This window comes from Salmo trutta, chromosome 10 (genome assembly GCF_901001165.1).
Source record: "Salmo trutta chromosome 10, fSalTru1.1, whole genome shotgun sequence".
NCBI lineage: Eukaryota > Metazoa > Chordata > Actinopteri > Salmoniformes > Salmonidae > Salmo > Salmo trutta.
Window position 1 is genome coordinate 7230668 of NC_042966.1, and position 23375 is coordinate 7254042.

The window sequence follows — 23375 nt, forward strand, 5'->3', positions numbered from 1 at the left end:
AACCAATTGATCACGGCATTGCCCCAAAAAAGGAGGCGGCGGGTGGCAGCGGGAGGAGGTAGGGAACTGGTCTGTCTGCCCAATATAAAGGATCAAAACTGGCGGAGGAATAACAAGTTGCATAAATAGGAAAGTATACCAGTTTCATTTGAGGACCAGGATGTTGACAACTGTGCCATACAGATTGCAAAATAGTTGGGAAGAGATTTTTGATGTACCGATTCCGTGGTACAGGGTGTATGAGTTGATATATAAAACAACGCAAGATTCAAGACTTCGTGCTTTTCAGCTAAAATTATTATATAGATTTCTTGCCACCAACAAAATGTTGAATATTTGGGGCATAAAATCATCGAAGCTCTGCAGATTTTGTTGTGAGGATACAAAATCAATACACCATTTATTTTGGTATTGCCGTCAGGTAGCCTGTTTCTGGTCTCAGGTTCAGGAATGGCTGAAAATGCATAGCATTGATCTAAAATTGACCCTACAAATAGTACTGTCAGGAGATCTGGAGAGACCGGGTCAGTCAATTACTAATATTCTTAGTCAAAGTATTTATCTTCAACTCGCAATCTGTGGATTCTATTCGATTAGATTGAAATTGTACGTTAAACATCACAGCATAGTTGAAGTGCGTAGAAACCCGAAGTGGGTGGCCTGCAGAGATGGATGGGACGGCCTGAGGGAAGCTGAGGGTTGGTATGTGGAATTGGAGACAAGTGGGAGTGGAGTTGCTGTGTGAGAGAGAATGATGGTCAAAAGATGAAAAAAAAAAATAAGTCAAAATAAAAGAAAAAGTATATTTGAATGACACTAAGTGGCAGTGTTTTTACAACTAATGCCGGTTTGCCTGAGGTTGATGCCTTGCAGGTGTTTGTACACATGTGCACACACACACACGTAATAGTGCCAGACATGCAAACAAACATATACAGTTGGCATTGCTGTTATGATTTTAGTTGTCCTTGATGTCCTTTGTTTTAAATTTAGAATTTTTTTGCATTGTTGTTTGCTGTTTTCTTCTGTCTTTTCCTTTTTACTCTTTAGTATATTCTCTTGGTGGTTTGTGCATTGGGAGGTTCTTGGGGGTGGGGAATGGAATTCATTGTATTTTTTATTTTTCTTCCTGGGGGGGCTGTGGGAGGGGTCTCAAATGGTTGAGGGACCGCTATTGGGGAACTGTGGGGGGGATCTTGGAGGGTTCGGGTTCACGTTTTTTGGCCTGGTGGTAGATCGATCAACAGGCCCTTGAGCAGGGCATTGACCCTGAATGGGAATCTGTTGGAAGACTGTCATGATGTAGTAGTTGAGTGGCTTCACTGCAAGTATATTGTACGTTTCAAAAATTCAATTATAAAAGAAAAACAAAAAAACAAAGCAAAAACAGGTTTTAAGAAATATTGGCAAATTTCGGTCGACAGAATATGCTCTTTGGTAAAAGCGGTAAATTGGTCATCAAAAAGGAGGACCAAGGCACTCTTCATTTACATAAGTATTCAGACCCTTTAATATGAGACTCGAAATTGATCTCAGGTGCATCCTGTTTCCATTGATCATCCTTGAGATGTTTCTACAATTTGAATGTTGTCCACCTGTGGTAAATTCAATTCATTGTACATGATTTGGAAAGGCACACACCTGTGTAAATAAGGTCCCACAGTTCACATAACAAAAACAAACCCATAACGTCAAAGGAATTTCTCGTAGAGCTCCGAGACAGGATTGTGTCGAGGCACAGATCTGGGGAAGGGTACCAAAACATTTCTGCAGCATTGAAGGTCCACAAGAACACAGTGGCCTCCATCATTCTTAAATGGAAGAAGTTTGGAACCACCAAGACTCTTCCTAGACATGGCTGCCCAGCCGAACTGAGCAATCGGGGTAGAAGGGCATTGGTCGGGGAGGTGACCAAGAACCCGATGGTCACTCTGACTGAGCTTCAGAGTTCCTCTGTGGAGAAAAGAGAACCTTCCAAACAGCACTCCGCCAATCAGGCCTTTATGGTAGAGTGGACAGACGGAAGCCACTCCTCAGTAAAAGGAACATGACAGCCCAATTGGAGTTTGCAAAAATGCACCTAAAGGACTCACAGACCATGAGAAACAAGATTCTCTGGTCTGATGAAACCAAGATTGAACTCATTGGCCTGAATGCCAAGTGTCACGTCTGGAGGAAACCTCCCACCATCCCTATGGTAAAGCATGGTGGTGGCAGCATCATGCTGTGGGGATGTTTCTCAGCGGCAGGGATTGGGAGACGAGTCAGGATCCAGGGAAAGATGAACGGAGCAAAGTACAGAGAGATCCTTGATGAAAACCAGCTCCAGAGTGCTCAGGACCTTGGACTGGGGCAAAGGTTCACCTTCCAACAAGACAACGGCCCTAAGCACACAGCCAAAAAAAAGGCAGGAGTGGCGGCTTCTGGACAAGTCTCTGAATGTGCCCCAGCCAGAGTCCAGACTTGATCCCGATCGAGAATCTCTGCAGAGATCGGAAAATAGCTTTCCAGTAACGCTCCCCATCCAACCTGACAGAGCTTGAGAGGATCTGCAGAGAACAGGAGAAACTCCCCAAATACAGGTGTGCCAAGCTTGTAGCATCATACCAAAGACTCGAGGTTGCAATCACTGCCAAAAGGTGCTTCAACAAAGTACTGAGTAAAGGGTCTGAATACTTATGCATATGTGATATTTCCGTATGTTATTTTGAATACATTTGCAAAAATGTATAGAAACCTGTTTTTGGTTTATCATTATGGGGTATTTAATTAATTTTAGAATAAAGCTGTAACACTACAAAATGTATTTAAAAAAATCAAGGGGTCTGAATAACCTGTGTACAAATAAAAAGGTAAAAAAGTATCATTGTCACAGCAGTGTTACTACATACTTTGATTGGATTCAAAACTGAATCCTCCTGCTGGGCCTCCAAAGAAGGTCTTGAAGATGTTGTTGGCATTGAAATCTGCAGAGAAACAACAGCAATGAGTCAAAGTGAGATATTAATTCTCCCCCCAATTCAGTTACATCCACACATCAAAATAAACCTTTTTTTATTAAAAGACTGCACTGGGAAGAGAAGTTTAAAATTGGCAACTCTATTTCTCGCACAATTCGATCACATTTGTATATTTTTCAGAGATATGCCATTCTCCTAGAATTACATTTTGACTCTTGACCATGAGAGAGTGAGGAGGCCGACGCTGATCAATGGCCAGTGTTGCATTTGTCCCCTCAGTGGTTACGGTTAGGAGCCAGGGTAAGGTAATCAGACCCTAGACATGTGGTTAGGAGTAGTGTTAGGTTCGTGAAGGGGTAATGGTTTGATGCTGATGTAATGGTTCAGACTAGCATTGAGGGTAAGGTAATCTTAAACTACACTACCGGTCAAAAGTTTTAGAACACCTACTCATTCAAGGGTATTTCTTTATTTTGACAATTTTCTACATTGTAGAATAATAGTGACGACATCCAAAATATGAAATGACACATATGGAATCATGTAGTAACAACAATAAGTGTTAAACAAATCAAAACATATTTTATGTTTGAGATTCTTCAAATAGCCACCCTTTGCTTTGATGACAGCTTTGCACAGTCTTGGCATTCTCTCAACCAGCTTCACCTGGAATGCTTTTCCAACAGTCTGCAAAGAGTTCCCACATATGCTGAGCACTTGTTGGCTGCTTTCCTTCATTCTGCAGTCCGACTCATTCCAAACCATCTCAATTTGGTTGAGGTCGGGGGATTGTGGAGGCCAGGTCTTCTGATGCAGCACTCCATCACTCTCCTTCTTGGTCAAATAGCCCTTACACAGCCTGGAGGTGTGTTGGGTCATTGTCCTGTTGAAAAACAAATGATAGTGGGGCTAAGCGCAAACCAGATGGGGTGGGCATATCGCTGCAGAATGCTGTGGTAGACATGCTGGTTATGTGTGTCTTGAATTCTAAATAAATCACAGACAGTGTCACCAGCAAAGCACCCCCCACACCATAACACAACCTCCTCCATGCTTTACGGTGGGAAATACACATGTAGAGATCCGTTCACCCACACCACGTTTCACAAAGACACGGCGGATGCAAACAAAAATTTCAAATTTTTACTCCAGACCAAAGGACACATTTCCACCAGTCTAATGTCCATTGCTGTTTCTTGGCCCAAGCAAGTCTATTCTTCTCATTGGTGTCCTTTAGTAGTGGTTTCTTTGCAGCAATTTGACCATGAAGGCCTGATTCACACAGTCTGCTCTGAACAGTTGATGTTGAGATGTGTCTGTTACTTGAACTCTGCAATTTCTGAAGCTGGTAACTAACTTATCCTCTGCAGCAGAGGTAACTCCGGGTCTTCCTTTCCTGTGGCGGTCCTCATGAGAGCCAGTTTCATCATAGCGCTTGATGGTTTTTGCAGCTGAAATTTTCCGTATTGACTGACCTTCATGTCTTAAAGTAATGACGGACTGTCTTTGCTTATTTGAGCTGTTCTTGCCGTAATAAGGACTTGGTCTTTCACCAAAAAGGGCTATCTTTTGAATACCTCCCCTACCAACACAACTGATTGGCTCAAACGCATTAAGGAAAGAAATTCCACAGACTCAACAAATTAACTTTTAACAATGCACACCTGTGAATTGAAACGTATTCCAGGTGAATACCTCATGAAGCTGGTTGAGAGAATGCCAAGAGTGTGCAAAGCTGTCATCAAGGCAAAGGGTGGCTATTTTGAATAATCTCAAATATAAAATGTATTTTGATTTGTTTAACACTTTTTTGGTTACTACATGATTCCATATGTGTTATTTCATAGTTTTGATATCTTCACTATTATTCTACAAAGTAGAAAATAGTAAAAATAAAGAAAAACCCTTGAATGAGTATGTGTTCTAAAACTTTTGACCCATTGTGTAGATCTTTGGATTAGGGGAAGTGTTTGGGTAGTGTTAAATGTGAGGTTTGAGGGGGATGTAACCTTGTCCCCAGGCTCAAACGCTACCACATATAGAGCCAGGAAACGGCCTCCCGAGTGGCGCAGCGGTCTAAAGCACTGCATCGCAATGCTAGAGGCGCGTCACTACAGACCTGGGTTCGATCCCAGGCTGTGTCGCAGTCGGCCGCGACTGGGAGACCCATGAAGTGGTGCACAATTGGCCCAGCATCGTCTGGGTTAGGGGAGAGTTTAGCCAGCCGGGATGTCCTTGTCCCATCGCGCTCTAGCTACTCCTTGTGAAGGCCCGGACGCATGCACGCTGACTTCGGTCGCCAGTTGTACGGTCTTTCCTCCAACACATTGGTGAGGCTGGCTTCCGGGTTAAGCGAGTAGTGTGTCAATAAGCAGTGCGGCTTGGTAGGGTAGGAGGACGCATGGCTCTTGACCTTCACCCCTCCAGAGTCCGTACGGGAGTTGCAGCGATGGGACAAGACTAACTACCAAATGGATGTCACGAAATTGGGGAAAAAGGGGTTAAAAAACATTTTAAAAAATCAAGAGCCAGGAAACACCATGCAACAAAGTGGGACTTGAAAGGGGCGTGGGATAAGATCAAGTCGGGAGAGAGAACCTGCTACAGCTGTATTAGACGGGATTTTTTAAAAGGCAGAAAATCACCAATAAAAATAAATGTTCAATCACAGCGACCATATTTTATTTAGGAAGCCCAATTGATTGTTAGTTTGGGCATATAAAGTTTATATGTGAAAACTAGTTCTGATATGCATACTTTGAACTCACTTCCTTGTTTAGCCTAAACCACTTGCACTGCTAGCGCTTTGAAAACCACAATGTAGAGGGGAGGTTCTAAAGGTTATGCTAGATGGTGATGGATTAAGAGATCCAGCGGCAGTTTTTCCCATTCCTGCCATAGGCTCCATTCAAGTCCCTTTTTGAAGTGCTGTGAAACCAGACGGGTCAAAAGAGAAAGAGCAGGTTGGTGGACGAGGTTAAGGGGGATGAGATCTGATCCTAGACCTGTCGCTAGGAACAGCGAAATGGTTAGGGCTAGGATTTGGGGTAAAGAAATATAATCCTAAATCAGTGGTTATGGATAGGATAATGCAATCTGATTCTAAACTCTCAAAAAAAAGAAACGTCCCTTTTTCAGGACCCTGTCTTTCAAAGATAATTCAACAATTAATGAACATGCACCTGTGGAACGGTCGTTAAGACACTAAGAGCTTACAGACGGTAGGGAATTAAGGTCACAGTTATGAAAACTTAGGACACTAAAGAGGCCTTTCTACTGACTCTGAAAAACACCAAAAGAAAGATGCCCTGGGTCCCTGCTCATCTGCGTGAACGTGCTTAAGGCATGCTGCAAGGAGGCATGAGGACTGCAGATGTGGCCAGGGCAATAAATTGCAATGTCCGTACTGTGAGACGCCTAAGACAGCAGTACAGGGAGGCAGGACGGACAGCTGATCGTCCTCGCAGCGGCAGACCACGTGTAACAACACCTGCAACAACAACTGCCCGAGTTACACCAGGAACGAACAATCCCTCCATCAGTGCTCAGACTGTCCACAATAGGCTGAGAGAGGCTGGATTGAGGGTTTGTAGGCCTGTTGTAAGGCAGGTCCTCACTAGACATCACTGACAACAACATTGCCTATGGGCACAAACCCACCATCGCTGGACCAGACAGGACTGGCAAAAAGTGCTCTTCACGGTCTTGTCTCACCAGGGGTGATGGTCGGATTCGCGTTTATCGTCGAAGGAATGAGCGTTACTCTGAGGCCTGTACTCTGGAGCGGGATCGATTTGGAGGTGGAGGGTCCGTCATGGTCTAGGGCGGTGTGTCACAGCATCATCGGACTGAGCTTGTTGTCATTGCAGGCAATCTCCCTCATGTGGTACCCTTCCTGCAGGCTCATCCTGACATGACCCTCCAGCATGACAATGCCACCAGCCATACTGCTCGTTCTGTGCGGGATTTCCTGACAGGAATGTCAGTGTTCTGCCATGGCCAGCGAAGAGCCCGGATCTCAATCCTATTGAGCACGTCTGGGACCTGTTGGATTCCCCCCAGAAATGTCCGGGAACTTGTAGGTGCCTTGGTGGAAGAGTGGGTTAACATCTCACAGCAATAACTGGCAAATCTGGTACAGTCCATGAGGAGATGCACTGCAGTACTTAATGCAGCTGGTGGCCTCACCAGATACTGACTGTTACTTTTGACCCCCGCCACCCCTTTGTTCAGGGACACATTATTCAATTTCTGTTAGTCACATGTCTGTGGAACGAGTTCAGTTTATGTCTCAGTTGTTGAATCCTGTTACGTTCATACAAATATTTACATATGTTAATAAGTTTTCTGAAAATAAACGCAGTTGACAGTGAGAGGACGTTTCTTTTTTTGCTGAGTTTAGACCGGTGGTTACTGACCTCCCATATTATTGCTGTCGTCCTCCAGGTCATGGCCGCAGTCATAGCGAGTCTTCTTCTTGGGGTCAGAGAGCACAGTGAAGGCCTCGCCCATCTCTTTAAACTTCTTCTCCTCCTCCTTCTGTACCTCTGGCGTGGCCGCACTGTGACGATCTGACCGGCAAATAGAAAACATTCGTTTGAAAATTAGAACGCTTTACTTGACCGTTGCGTTGTAGCTGGTATTTCCCAGCGACACAAAAATGAAAATGGGAAAGGCTGCTCTCTGATCCCTTATATCACCTCCTGCAATTATGCCCTTAAGCAAGGCACAATTGCTCTCCATCCAGGGGTGCTTGCACTGCAGCTGACCCTGTGCCTCTCAATGTGTGGGTCTATATATGGGGGTGTTGGGAAAGGCAAAAGACAAATTTCCGTTCTAACCAATTAAAAAAGTATCTATTCTATAGTGTTGGTTCTCTTTCAAAAACGTTGATGTTTGATTGAGCCTGCCTGGAGTAATGGAAAGAATATAAATATTATTTGAACTCAGGTCAGAGTCTTCCTCCTCAATGGTGTTGCCTGTGTGTGTTGGTGTACCTGGGTGGTGCATGAGGGCCCGTTTCCGATAGGCCTTCTTAATCTCATCTTCTGTGGCATTCTTTCCCACCCCCAGAACCTTGTAGTAATCTTTCCGCTTGCTCTTCTTCAGTTCCAACTGAGCCGTCTTCAAGAGATGCTTGTGTTCTATACAGAGGGAAAGGGAAATAGAGGGAAAGACAGAAGAGAGAATGTTAACAAAAGTGAGCAATTTGACCCGAATGAACAAATGCAATAATGTAATCAACCATCACCATCAAGAACATTTCAAGAAATGAGTGAAACACTTCACAGGAAAGAAAACGAGTACTGCTGAACCTCTGCCATTATTTTTCCACTGGTGACTATGAAGTAAACTATGGTTGCAATACCAACATACCTTTTGTCTTCTCTGTCTGGTAGACCTTTTCATAGTCCCGTACAGCTTCTTCATACTGTTCGATGTCCATATAACTGCAGAAAACACAAGCAGAGTTAAGTGTCTCACTGTCTCAGAGTCAAGAGGCAGAGTCTCTTGGAAGAGATATTCAGCAGCCTAGCTACCAGCGACCAGTCATTTTCAATGGAAGGGGGAAACAAGAGGAGAGACACAGCGACTTAACGGTCAGCGACGAGAGAGCTAGCGACCAGAATTGAAATGTCTCAATATTAAGCAAATTTCGACGATGCGACCACGCCACAGCCAATCAGGAGAGGGTAGTTCTTGCTAGCAAGCCTTGGCTAACAACAAAACTGCCGTCATCTAAGGTGTTTGCATGAAACACCCACCATGGGAGATCTCAACTGATTATCGCTCCAAGTCTGAGCCACTTGTTATAAGTACTTTTTCATAGCTTACCACTGGGCTCGTCTCAAATAGGCCTTGATATATGTGTCGTCCAACTTTATTGCACTTGTGCAATCTTCGATTGCTTGATCAGGTTTATTCAGCTGAAGGAGAGGAAGTAAAGATACAAAATGAACAGATGGCATGCGTTTCAAACAATTAGGAACTCAGCTTCCAGAATCTAGCTTGGATTGCTAACATATGTAAAGTATTATCAAGGCCCCAAGATGGGCCTTTTACAATGGGAGTTGGGAGACACATTGGGCTGAACAAGCAAGGAGTTAGGCTGAGCCAAGCACGAGCTGGTGAGATCCTATTGGCGCATTTTAGCATGTATTTGCATATTTCTGTTAGGGAAGGCCTATTCTCTGTAGTACGTGTGAGCAGGAACTTGAATTTGTATCTGCACTCCTAAACAATGCCATTTTTTACAACTTGGCAAAGGTTAAATTCTAAGAAACGTGCGCTCTGTTCGTGTGATGAAGTGGACTCAGCCGCTCTCGTCATGAACATTATTTAATTCAAATCAAATTTATTTATATAGCCCTTCTTACATCAGCTGATATCTCAAAGTGCTGTACAGAAACCCAGCCTAAAACCCCAAACAGCAAGCAATGCAGGTGTAGAAGCACGGTGGCTAGGAAAGACTCCCTAGAAAGGCCAAAACCTAGGAAGAAACCTAGAGAGAAACCAGGCTATGAGGGGTGGCCAGTCCTCTTCTGGTTGTGCCAAGTGGAGATTATAACACATGGCCAAGATGTTCAAATGTTCATAAATGACCAGCATGGTCAAATAATAATATTCACAGTTGTCGAGGGTGTAACAAGTCAGCACCTCAAGAGTAAATGTCAGTTGGCTTTTCATAGCCGATCATTGAGAGTATCTCTACCGCTCCTGCTGTCTCTAGAGAGTTGAAAACAGCAGGTCTGGGACAGGTGCTCGTCCGGTAATTCCCCTTATAAATGGTTTGGCGCATTCATGGTTTCCCTTATATCTAGTAATGAATTTATCCTAAATGTATATATTGTTGTACTTTAACTCTTTTGCCAGTATCATGAGTATTAACTGTGCGCAAGGCTAATCATGTGTTGAAATGTTTGGTCAAGTTGCACAATGGCACTTTTTTTTCATGTATTTTTTATTGAACCTTTATTTAACTAGGCAAGTCAGTTAAGAACTAATTCTTATTTACATTGACGGCCTACCCTGGCCAAACTCGGACAACACTGGGCCAATTGTGCGCCGCCCTATAGGGACTGTACTGATGCCTCTTGCACTGAGATGCAGTGCCTTAGATCGCTGAGCCACTCAGGAGCCCATTCAGTTTCAGTAATTTATCCTTTTGCAATCCTCCAAGTGGATGCGATGTTTAGATGCACATGAACACTCGCTACACTGATGAGAAAAAAGCTTGTTTATTTCCATATATTAAATGTTTCCTATGTTTGTAATCCGTGCATCTTGGAGCTCCATGTCTGTCATTGTTCACATGTCCATGTGAAGCGGGAGAGTGGGCAGTGTGCGGCTCCATAAGTAATACGTTTTGCTGCCTGTTTATAATACTGGTCAACAGAATCAGTATTATAAAAAAAAAAATAATCTCAAAGTATTACCGCTTGTTTGAGATGTCTATTTGGACGGATGTTTGAGATGTCTATTTGGACGGATGTTTGAGATGTCTATTTGGACGGATGTTTGAGATGTCTATTTGGACGGAAAATGTAAAAGTGGCTATAATGAAGATGCCTGTTACTAGGGATGCAATGATTCGCCGATACACATCGGTCCCCGATTCAAATGTTTAAGATACAGTGGCTTGCGTATTCAACCCCCTTGGCATTTTCCCTATTTTCTTGCCTTACAACCTGGAATGAAAATTGATTTTTGGTGGGTTTGTATCATTTGATTTACACAACATGCTTTGAAGGTGCAAAATATTTCTTGCTTTTCACATTAAAAAGTAAGACAAAAAAAAAAAATTTGAGCGTGCATAACAATTCCCTCCCCAAAGTCAATACTTTGTAGAGCCACCTTTTGCAGCAATTACAGCTGCAAGTCTCATGGGGTAAGTCTCTATAAGCTTGGCACATCTAGCACTGGGATTTTTGCCCATTCTTCAAGGCAAAACTGTTCTAGCTCCTTCAAGGCCCTCCTCTTGGCCGCTGAGACAAAAGGTTGGCATTTTAAAGCTAATTTACCTGCAATTTTACACATTTTGCCATGGCTTATGCCGTGTTCTTATGCTATCTGAGTGACTCATAACAAAATCAATGGGGGCCCCCAAGCCATGACATTGAGAATTTTAGATTCTCCCTGACTGACCAGTTTATATTTTGGTTTATATTTTGGTGATTGTTGGAGCTCAAAGATGATCTTATTAAAAAAAATATATAACACCAAACGTTTTACCATCATATTTTTGGGAGTGGCGGCAACTATCACAGCTGTCCGCGTGATATTGGGTGAAGCACTCATCTCTCAATCTGTGATAAAGTCTGCATCTGAGCAGTTTTGGCACTAAACATCGGAAATTTGCGAGGATATTTTTGCTAATTTCTTTTAACTAAATGTACAGAATTTATCAAAACGCCATTCTAAAATTGATAAACGGGCCAGACGTGACCCGCGGGCCGCCAATTGAAAAGCCCTGGTGCACATGGTCCATTTAGAGATACAAGGCAATACTTTCAAAACAAGCAATCACTTTTGCGAGGCACACTGCATGGCCGAAGCGAGAGGATTAGATCACTACGGAAAAACTTTAAGATGGGGTGAAATCCAAAGTTGTGCTATACAGTGCATTTGGAAAGTATTCAGACCCCTTGACTTAATTGCACATTTTGTTACATTACAGCCATATTCTAATGGATTAAATAAATAAACATCTACACACAATAACCCATAATGACAAAGTGAAAACAGGTTTTTAGAATGTTTTGCAAATTTATTACAAATAAAACAGAAATACCTTATTTGCATAAGTATTCAGACCCTTGCTATGAGACTCAAAATTGAGCTCAGGTGCATCCTGTTTCCGTTGATCATCCTTGAGATGTTTCTACAACTTGATTGGAGTCCACCTGTGGTAAATTAAATTGATTGGACATGATTTGGAAAGGCACACCTGTCTATATAAAGAGTTGACAGCGCATGTCAGAGAAAAAAACCAGGCCATGGGGTCTAATCAATTGTCCGAAGAACTCAGACAGGATTGTGTCGAGGCACAGATCTGGGGTACGGTACCAAAAAAATGTCTGCAGCATCGAAGGTCCCCAAGAACACAGTAAATGGAAGTTTGGAACCACCAAGCCTCTTCGGAGAGCTGGCCGCGTCGCCAAACTGAGCAATTAGGGGAGAAGGGCCTTGGTCAGGGAGTTGACCAAGAATCCAATAACCACTATGACAGAGCTCCAGACTTCCTCTGTGGAGATGGGAGAACCTTCCAGGAGGACAACCATCTCTGCAGCACTCCACCAATTAGGCCTTTATGTTAGAGTGGCCAGACAGAAGCCACTTCTCAGTAAAAGCCACATGACAGCCTGCTTGGAGTTTGCCAAAAAGGCACCTAAAGGACTCTCAGACCATGAGAAACAAGATTCTCTGCTGTGATGAATGCCAAGCATCAAGACTGGAGGAAACCTGGCACCATCCCTACGGTGAAGCATGGTGGTGGCAGCCTCATGCTGTGGGATGTTTTTCAGCAGCAGGTACTGGGAGACTAGTCAAGGGAAAGATTAACGAAGAGCAGAGAGATCACTTTATGAAAACCTGCTCCAGAGCACTCAGGACCTCAGACTGGGGCGAAGGTTCACCTACCAACAGGACAAAGACCCTAAGCACACAGCCAAGACAATGCAGGAGTGGCTTCGTGACAAGTCTCTGAATGTCCTTGAGTGGCCCAGCCAGAGCCTAGATTTGAACCCATCGAACATCTCTGGAGAGACCTGAAAATAGGTTGGATGGGGACAGTGGTGTTCTAGACCATTTCAACTGGGGGGGCCAAACTGGGGCCAGTTGTACTGTTAGAGGGGCCAGTTACATTAGACGTTATTGTTGTCATATCGTTTTCTTCACTGCATTGTCATATCGTTTTCTTCACTGCAAAACCCAGTTTTCTTCACAATCATTCAACAATTTATTAGCATTCTCTGTCAATTATTATTTTATATATATATTTTTTACACCTTTATTTAACTAGGCAAGTCAGTTAAGAACAAATTCTTATTTACAATGACGGCCTAGGAACAGTGGGTTAACTGCCTGTTAAGGGGCAGAACGACAGATTTGTACCTTGTCAGCTCGGGGATTTGAACTTGCAACGTTTCGGTTACTAGTCCAACGCTCTAACCACTAGGCTACCCTAGTATAACGATAGCAAAAATTTGTTATGTCAAAATTATTTCATACTCCACATTTAGGGGGGCCACAAGGGGGTCCAAAATTGTTGTCACAGGGGCACTGCCCCCCCCCATGCAGATTGATTATTAATTAAAACAAAATCAATTTTAGAATAAGGCTGTAACGTAACAAAATGTGGAAAAACTCAAGGGGTCTGAAAACTTTACGAATGCACTGTTTATTTATTGACTATGTCATAGCTACACTGAACAAAAAAAATTTACACAACAATTTCAAAGATTTACTGAGTTACAGTTTATATTAAGGAAATCAGTCAATTAAAATAAATAAATTAGGCCCTACTCTATGGATTTCACATGACTGGGCAGGGGCGCAGCCATAGGTGGGCTTGAGACAGCATAGGCCCACCTACTTGAGAGCCAGAACCAGCCAATCAGAATGAGTTTCTCCCCCCAAAGGCCTTTATTAGAGACAGAAATAAGCTTCAGTTTCATCAGCTGTTCGAGTGGCTGGTCTCAGATGATCCCGCAGGTAAAGAACCGGATGTGGAAGTCCTGGGCTGGTGTTGTTACAGGTGGTCTGCGGTTGTGAGGCCGATTGGACGTACTGCCAAATTATCTTTACAACGTTGGAGGCGGCTTATGGTAGAGAAATGAACATTCAATTCTCTGGCAACAGTGGGTCTGTGGTCCAAAGGGTCTCTTTCCCAAGATTAAAGGGATAAACAATACATTGGCCATGCTGCCAATCCAGCATGACTTCTGCCACGTTCAAAACAACTGGAAACTGAAATCTCAGAGTTCAATGAGTTCAAGACAACTGGGAACTGTGATTAAAAACTAGCTGCGACTGGAAGTCGGGAACTCCGGCCTCTTTCTAGAGCTCCAACCAGAAGATCACTGACGTCATGATTCGACTTTGTTCCCAGTTGTCTTGAAAGCACCATAAATCCAGAGAATGCCAGACTTTGATGACATAATTTGCACACAAGTCAGCCATATCAGCTGTGTTTTTAAAAAAAGGAGTAAATGAGGCTGAATGAACTGTTTCGCTGTCAGACAAGGCTCCGCTGATAACCAGGTGTATTAGTGGTAAGGATTCACTCAATGGTTCTGAAAAAAAAGCTCTGCTGTTGGGACAGCTTTATGTAGGCCCTAACAGTTTGTGGGCACCATTTGTCACCGGTATAGTGCAATTCATGTATTGTTTCGTTTTGTGTAGTGGCTTTGATGGCAAGCATAATTATTACTTTTTTTTGTCCCACCAAGATTTACATGCTAAACTCTGCACTGACACATACAATAGAGAAGTCAGCTCAGACAGATCCAACTTAGAAAGGCCCAGGTCATTTGCTCCATCAGCAGCAGATCTTAATTTAAAATGGAAAATGAATGTGTTTAAGCAACATGTTAATGCATCAGATCGTATCAATTTGTTCTCTAATGAAACCGAATTCCAACTAATCTAAAACGTAAAACATATCATTCCTGTATTATATATTCTTGGGTAGGACGCTACAAGCTTGGTGCACCTGTATTTGGGATGTTTCTCCCATTCCTCTGCAGATACTCTTAACTCTGTCTGGTTGGATGGGGAGCATTGCTGCATAGCCATTTTCAGTTCCAGAAATGATAGATTGGGTTCAAGTCTGGGCTCTGGCTGGGCCACTCAAGGACATTCAGCGACTTGTCCCGAAGCCAAATCCTCCTTTGTCTTGGCTGTGTGCTTAGGGTCGTTGTCTTGTTGGAAGGTGAACCTTCGCCCCGGTCTGATGTCCTGAGCGCTCTGGAGAAGGTTTTCATCAAGGAGCTCTCTGTACTGTGCTCCGTTCATCTTTCCCTCGATCATGACAAGTCTTCCAGTCCCTGCAGCTGAAAAACATCCCTACAGCATGATGCTGCCACCACCATGCTTCACCGTAGGGATGGTGCCAGGTTTCCTCCAGACGTGACGCTTGGCATGGTTTCATCAGACCAGAGAATCTTGTTTCTCATGCTCTGAGTCTTTAGGTGCCTTTTGGCAAACTTCAAGTGGGCTGTCATGTGCCTTTTACTGAGGAGTGGCTTCTGTCTGTCCACTCTACTATAAAGGCATGATTGGTGCAGTGCTGCAGAGATGGTTGTCTTTCTGGAACTCTGTCAGAGTGACCATTGGATTCTTGGTCACCTGCCTGACGAAGGTCACCTGCCTGACGAATCCCCTGATTGCTCAGTTTGGCCGGACAGCCAGCTCTAGGAAGAGGCTTGGTGGTTCTAAACTTCTTCCATTTAAGAATTATGGAGGCCACTGTGTTCTTGGGGACCTTCAATGCTGCAGAAATGTTTTGGTACCCTTTGCTAGATCTGTGCCTCAACAAAATCCTGTCTCAGAGCTCTACGGACAATTCCTTCGTCCTCATGGCTTGGTTTTTGCTCTGACATAAACTGGACCTTATAGCCTGGTTCCTCTCTAGGTTTCTTCCTAGGTTTTGGCCGTTCTAGGGAGTTTTTCCTAGCCACCGTGCTTCTACACCTGTATTGCTTGCTGTTTGGGGTTTTAGTCTGGGTTTCTGTACAGCACTTTGATATATCAGCTGATGTAAGCGTTCTACTATCAAAATAAATTTGATTTGATGTGCCTTTCCAAATCATGTCCAATCAATTGAATTTACCACAGGTGGACTCCAATCAAGTTGTAGAAGCATCAAGGATGATCAATGGAAACAGATGCACCTGACCTCAATTTCAAGTCTCATAGTAAAGGGTCTGAATACTTAAGTAAATAAGGTATGTTTTTTATATTTAATAAATGTGCACAAATAAAAAAAAAACTGTTTTGACTTCATCATTATGGGGTATTGTGTGTAAATTGCTGAGGATTTTTTATTTAATCCATTTCAGATTAAGGCTGTAACGTAACAAAATGTGGGAAAATTCAAAACTTACCGAAGACACTGATTGTAAATATTCTGCCATATTATATCTTCATATGGAACCACCTTTTCACTGTGAATAAACTGGACACTATTTTACACTGGATCCTGCTGCTTCCTGCTTCTTACTGCCCTTAAGGCTGCTCCAACTACAGTTCGTAACAGATTCTAGTTTTGGGAACAGAAAACTCAATTGATATTGGATGTTTCTCTCAGAAAATTAGCAGAATGTCTGCCCAGTCATCTTGCTGTCTTCTCCCTCTTCTTGGCCACTGCACTTCCTCTCTGGTGGTGCTTCAGATTTTTACCCCATGTGACACATCTGGGTTCCTTTTTCATTTGTAGTATTATTTAAGGTCTGGCCATTATGTACATTCAGGATTTTTACAAAAGTACTTTCCCAGTCCTGTCTGGTATTCTATAAATTGGGAGAACACTTTTGAGATGAGGTACTACCTGAACTTGCCCAATATGAACACTTAATTCTGCAATGTTTTTGCGCATTTGTTCCTGAACTCTACCTTGTTCTAGAGCATTCCAGTTGAGGTTCTCACCTTAGCCCCGACGGTGCCTCTGTTGCAGTAGAGCTTGGCGTTGGTTTTGATGTTGTTGGGGTCTATCGCCAGGGCCTCTGAGTAGAGCCGGTAGGCTGCCTCAAAGTTGCTGTCCTTGAACACTTTGTTTCCCTCCTCCTTCTTGGCTTTCAAAGCTTTGGCATTCTGATTTTAGATAGATATCAACCACATTGCATCAGTACGTCAGATGCAGTAGAACTCAATTCGCGGGCTACAGTACTGATGTGTAACCTTTATTTAACTAGGCAAGTCAGTTAAGAACAAATTCTTATTTACAATGACGACCAACCCCGGCCAAACCAGGACGACCCTGGGCCAATTGTGCGCCGCCCTATGGGACTCCCAATCACGGCCGGATGTGATTCGAACCAGGGACTGCAGTGACGCCTCTTGTACTGAAATGCAGTGCCTTAAACCACTGCGCCACCCTCTATTGATCAAGTAGTGTTGTCACAATACCAACATTTTACTCACAATACAAGGCCAAATAGTAACATGATACCACGGGGGTGAAAATCACAGAGTGGCTTAGCGTTCCTAACTTTTTATTAAGATCTATAGCTTAGGCTTACATTAGGCCTATATGAATCCTATCTTTGAAGCACATCTCTCTCAGTAGCTAACCTTTTTCCTTTCTTCCTGTGCCATCCAAATATGTGCCTATAGCCTAGGTCTGCTGGTGAAGTTACCAGGTTGTTAGCTAGCTACTGTATGTAACATGACTGAACAAGGCTGTTATCAAAACAATAATTAGCAGCCTAGGATTACTTTAAAACGTCCCACAACATGCACGCTAATGCACGACAGAAAAAAAAAAAGGGTTGCTCCGGTAATAACTTTTGAATGGTTTTGGCTAGAGACAAGCCGGTTTCTTCGTTTTTGTGCTCAGACTGGCCTGTGCTCTAGGCTCTAACACGCTAAATGAAATTACAAAATGTAACTGAATTTATAAACACAACTTCAGAAAACAATTATAACAGGCACCAGTGGGTTCTTTGGATCGGTATAAGTATCACAACGTTTTGGTACTGGTATACTATGATCAAGTTAAAGCAATCAATAGATCTTCGAAAGCTGTAGGTATAAATACATCTGTTGGCCAAAATATATTGTAGTGAAACAGTATTTATTGTGAGGAATACTGATGCTTTTTAGTATTGGTGCTATTAAAAATGGTTGTTATGTTTGTGACTTGGATTTGTTAAGCTAAAAAACGAAATATAGCCAGTAAGAGGTAGGCCTAGTACAGACCTCTCCCTGTACACTATCCAATGACATAAAACTACTCTACACGAGTAAATCATTTCAACATTTTAAAATAAGTACAGGCGCAAGTTGAGTGACTCACTCTGCAAGCTAGACGAGACTTCTCGTGGTCTGGGGCCATGCGCAGTGCTTGCACGAAGAACTGCACAGCTTTGTCGATGCAATCCTCGTAGTACAGACACAGGCCTCGCACGTACAGAGCGTCTCCGTTAGTCGAGTCCATCCTCAATATATCGCTGGGAGAGACAAGACAAGATTCATAAGATAAAGAATCTGACTTTGATATTCCCCTAACTGGAGCAAACATAAAAATTAGGGCAAAAGAAGCCTCGTCAAAATGGCAATGTTTCTGGGGTTTTGTAATTGAATTTTAACTCATGTTAGTCACCAATAGTTGTAAAAAAAAAAAATATGGGCTGAAGTGAAATTCGACAGTTGAAAAAGTTTATAACCCATGAAAAATTACAAACATCCTATTACAGCTGAAGAAAACAAAATAACACTACATGACCAAAGGTATTCAGACCACTTGACTTTTTCCACATTTTGTTACTTTACAGCCATATTCTAATATTGCTTAGTTTTTCCCCCCTAAATCTACATACAATACCAAAACAGGTTATCAATTTTAGCAAATTTATAAAAAACGGAAATATCACATTTACATAAGTATTCAGACCCTTCACTCAGTACTTTGTTGAAGCCCCTTTGGCAGCGAATACAGCCTCAAGTCTTCTTGGGTATGACACTACAAGCTTTGTTCTTAACTGACTTGCCTAGTTAAATAAAGGTTAAATAAAAAAATGTAAAAGCCTGGCAAACCTGTATTTAGGGAGCTTCTCCCATTCTTCTCTGCCGCCCAGTAAAACTGAGCAATCAGGGGAGAAGGTCCTTGGTCAGGGAGGTGACCAAGAACACGATGGTCACTGACAGAGCTCTATGGTTTCTCTGTGGAGACGGGAGAACCTTCCAGAAAGACAGCCATCTCTGCAGCACTCCACCAATTACACCATTTATGGTAGAGTGGCCAGACGGAAGCCAGTTCTCAGTAAAATGCACCTGACAGCCCGCTATGAGTTTGCCAAAAGGCACCTAAAGACTCTCAGACCATGATGAAACCAAGAAACCAACTATTTGGCCTGAATGACAAGCATCACGTCTGGAGGAAACCTGGAACCATCCCTACGGTGAAGCATGGTTGTGGCAGCATCATGTTGTGAGGATGGTTTTCAGTAGCAGGGACTGGGAGACTTGTCAGGAACAAGGCAAAGATGAACAGAGCAAAGTACAGAGAGATCCTTGATGAAAACCTGCTCCAGAGTGCTCAGAACCTCGGACTGGGGCGAAGGTTCACCTTCCAACAGGACAACAAACCTAAGCACAAAAGCACACTAAGCACAAGGTAGTTAATCCATTTTAGAATAAGACTAGCGTAACAAAATGTGGAAAAAGTCAAGTGGTCTGAATACTCTCCGAATGCACAGTACGTACATACATACAAAAGAATGTGGACACCCTTTCAAATGAGTGGATTCGGCCATTTCAGCCACACCCATTGCTAACAGGTATAAAAAAAACAAGCACACAGCCATGCAATCTCCATACAGGCTCGCAGAACGGGACTGAAGCGCAATTTAAATGAATTCATTAGGTCCTAATCTATGGATTTCACATAACTGGGAATACAGATATGCATCTGTTGGTGACAAATACTTAAAAAAATAAAAATGAACGAGACATGCAATTGGTGGTTCCATTCTGTGAGCTTGTATGGAGATTACATGTCTGTGTGCTCGATTTTATACACCTGTCAGCAACGGGTGTGGTTCAAATAGACATATCCACTAATTTGAAGAGGTGTCCACATACTTTTGTATATACACAGTGACTTACTTGTGAAAGTATTCACCCCCTTGGCATTTTTCTTATTTTGTTACCTTACAACCTGGAATGAAAATAGATTTTTTTGGAGGTGTGTATCATTTGATTTACACAACATGCCTACCACTTTGAAGATGAAAAAATGTTTTTATTGTGAAACAAACAAGACGACAAAAAAACTGCAAACTTGAGCATGCATAACTATTCACCCCTCAAAAGTCAATAATTTGCAGAGCCACCTTTTGCAGCAATAACAGCTGCAAGTCTCCTGGAATATGTCTCTATAAGCTAGCCACATCTAGCCACTGGGATTTTTGCCCATTCTTCAAGGCAGAACTGCTCCAGCTCCTTCAAGTTGGATGGGTTCCGCAGGTGTACAGATTCTCAATTGGATTGAGGCTTTGACTAGGCCATTCCAAGACATTTAAACGTTTCCCCTTAAACCACTCGATTGTTGCTTTAGCAGTACGCTTAGGGTCATTGTCCTGCTGGAAGGTGAACCTCCGTCCCAGTCTCAAATCTCTGGAAGACAAACAGGTTTCTCTCAAGAATTTCCTTGTATTTAGCGCCATCCACCATTCTTTCAATTATGACCAGTTTCCCAGTCCCTGCCGATGAAAAACATCCCCACAACATGATGCTGCCACCATCATGCGTCACTGTGGGGATGGTGTTCTCAGGGTGATGAGAGGTGTTAGGTTTGCGCCAGACATAGCATTTTCCTTGATGGCCAAAAAGCTAAATTTTTGTCTCATCTGACCAGAGTACTTTCTTCCATAGCTTCCATGTGGAGCGTTGCAGCTCCTTCAGGGTTCTCTTTGGTCTCTTTGTTGCTTCTCTGATTAATGCCCTCCTTGCCTCGTCTGTGAGTTTTGGTGGGCGGCCCTCTCTTGGCAGGTTTGTTGTGGTGCCATATTCTTTCCATTTTTGAATAATGGATTTAATGGTGCTCTGTGGGATGTTCAATGTTTCGGATATTTTTTTTTATAACCCAACCCTGATCTGTACTTCACCACAACTTTGTGCTTGACCTGTTTGGAGAGCTCCTTGGTCTTCATGGTGCCGATTGCTTAGTGGTGCTGCAGATTCTGGGGTCTTTCAGAACAAGTGTATATATACTGAGATCATGTGACAGATTGCACACAGGTGGACTATATTTAACTAATTATGTGACTTCTGACGGTAATTGGTTGCACCAGATCTTATTTAGGGGCTTCATAGCAAAGGGGGTGAATACATATGCACACACCACTTTCCGTTTTTAACTTTTTTTAATTTTTTGAAACAAGTTATTTTTTTCAATTCACTTCACCAATTTGGACTATTTTGTGTATGTCCATTACATGAAATCCAAATAAAAATCTATTTAAATTACAGGTTGTAATGCAACAAAATAGGAAAAACGCCAAGGGGGATGTATACTTTTGCAAGGCACTGTAGTGTCTATAGCACCACAGATATAAAACCTGCCTTTCAAATTTGAAACAAATGTCCTGGTAAAGAGTTTGGTTGGATAATCCTCCTAACTTCCACTCCTTCCTGCCCCACTTTAGTGCCTGATTGGTTTATACCTGGCCACAGACTGGGCTTCTAGGTAGCGACCCAGTAGGGCCAAACACTCAGCCTTAAGGATTTTGAAGCGATGGCAGGTGGACGCCAATCCCAGGGCCTTGTCCATAGAATACACCACCTGCAGCAGAGAAGACAACAGCTACCATCTCACAACTGGGTTGACTGCCAATGTCTGTGTGTCAATAGGGGTGTGTGTGTGTGTGTGTGTGTGTGTGTGTGTGTGTGTGTGTGTGTGTGTGTGTGTGTGTGTGTGTTGAATGGGGTAACATGCCTTTCTGAAATCCCTCTTTTCGAAGTCAAGTTCTGCCATTCGTTCGTACTCCAGTACTGCTGTGGCATTTTTGTGCTGCAAGGCACAAAGAAAAAACAAAGCACATCAAAAATCACACTGGGATAGAAATTTCTACACTGAGTATGATAAGCTAGGTGGCTGAATAATTGAGAAAAACACACACAACGTCTCGCACAGCTCCCATTGACATGATTTACATGCAAGTCAGAGTTGTGCAATGCGTAACCAAAAAGATATCTGAAAGACGGCGAATACAACAATCAAAAGATAACGCACTTGCAGAAATTAAACTTTAAAAGGTCCAATGCAGCAGTTCTTATCTCAAAATCAAATACATTTTGGGAAACAATTAAGTATAAGGGGTCACGTTAGAGTTCAGGAATCTGGATTTTAAAAACAAACAAAAAATCTGCGTTTGAAATTGAAAGTCAACAGTGTATTTTTTGCTTCAATAGAGTGGTGTGCAACTAGTTTTCCTTGACAGAAAATACATTAGTGCAACACATTCAGCAGAAAAAAGCTTAATTTTGATCAGATGACAACAGAAGAGCAAGGCATTTTGACTAGCAGCCACACAAATAGACATGCTAACAATGAAAAAGCAGTGTCTTTCTTGCAAAAAAAGGATGCATGGCATTCATATTTCTAATATTTATCATAGAAATAATGTAGCCAGCTACACTTCCTAATGTTTTGCTTGAAGATAATCTTGCATTTACCGGAGAAAAGCAGGCTTCACCGAGAAAAGTACTTTCATCTGAGTGGAGAAGTGCAATTGAAGAACAAACTGTGTTTAATGCTGAGCATAAATTACAGTAAGAAGCAATTTAGATCTGCTTTTACAAAACGCTGCAAGATATTTCTTATGCGTTTTATTTTTTGGGGGGTGTGAAAAACTCAGAATTCTGCTTTAACGCGACCCTAAAAGTACCTTACTATGATTGATTTCAATTAAAATTGTAAAAAAAGATACAAAAATACCTTCTTAGCAAAGAGCAATTTCTCAATCAAGATTTTTGCTAGGACTGTCTGGGAGTGGTATGAGTGGGGAACACTGAAAACTAGCTGTTATTGGAAGAGAGGTTTGGTACTCTTAAATAGGGCTGGCACAAACACCCTATAACCAACATTTATGGATAAAGACGGTCATGAAAATAAAATAACCTGAAGAAAAAAAATTATAATAATAATAAATATATCACACATGCTATATAGAATATACAGTACCAGTCAAAAGTTTGGACACCTACTCATTCAAGGTTTTTTCTTCCTTTGTACTATGTTCTACATTGTAGAATAATAGTGAAGACATCAAAACTATGAAGTAACACATATGGAATCATGTAGTAACCCAAAAAAGTGTTAACCTGTTGGGGACAGGGGGCAGTATTTGCACGGCCGGATAAAAAACGTACCCGATTCAATCTGGTTACTACTCCTGCCCAGTAACTAGAATATGCATATAATTGTTTGATTTGGATAGAACACACCCTAAAGTTTCTAAAACTGTTTAAATGGTGTCTGAGTATAACAGAACTCATATGGCAGGCCAAAACCTGAGAAGATTCCAAACAGGAAGCGCTCTCTCTGACTATTTCTTGGCCTTCTTGATCCAAAACAGGGGATCTCTGGCATAACGTGACATTTTCTAACGCTCCCATAGGCTCTCAGAAGGCGCCAGAACGATGAATGGTGACTTTGCAGACCATGGCTGAAAAACAGTAGCGCATTTGGAT

At 42.5% G+C, this 23375-nt stretch overlaps 1 protein-coding gene across 2 annotated transcripts in view; it reads right to left on the reverse strand.

The window, feature by feature from the left end:
- The window catches only part of LOC115201009 (dnaJ homolog subfamily C member 7), a 54154-nt gene that overhangs the window by 3797 nt on the left and 26982 nt on the right, over positions 1 to 23375 (reverse strand). Inside the window, exons 5-13 of one of the 2 annotated variants that reach the window (XM_029764196.1) lie at positions 21619 to 21693; positions 21347 to 21465; positions 17977 to 18130; positions 16608 to 16772; positions 8796 to 8887; positions 8337 to 8410; positions 7958 to 8104; positions 7379 to 7531; positions 2892 to 2966 (exon numbers count right to left, since the gene is read on the reverse strand). In XM_029764196.1, coding sequence (XP_029620056.1) covers positions 2892 to 2966; positions 7379 to 7531; positions 7958 to 8104; positions 8337 to 8410; positions 8796 to 8887; positions 16608 to 16772; positions 17977 to 18130; positions 21347 to 21465; positions 21619 to 21693 — 1054 coding nt within the window. The remainder of the gene's footprint in view (positions 1 to 2891; positions 2967 to 7378; positions 7532 to 7957; positions 8105 to 8336; positions 8411 to 8795; positions 8888 to 16607; positions 16773 to 17976; positions 18131 to 21346; positions 21466 to 21618; positions 21694 to 23375) is intronic. The other variant, XM_029764197.1, reaches the window with a different exon arrangement.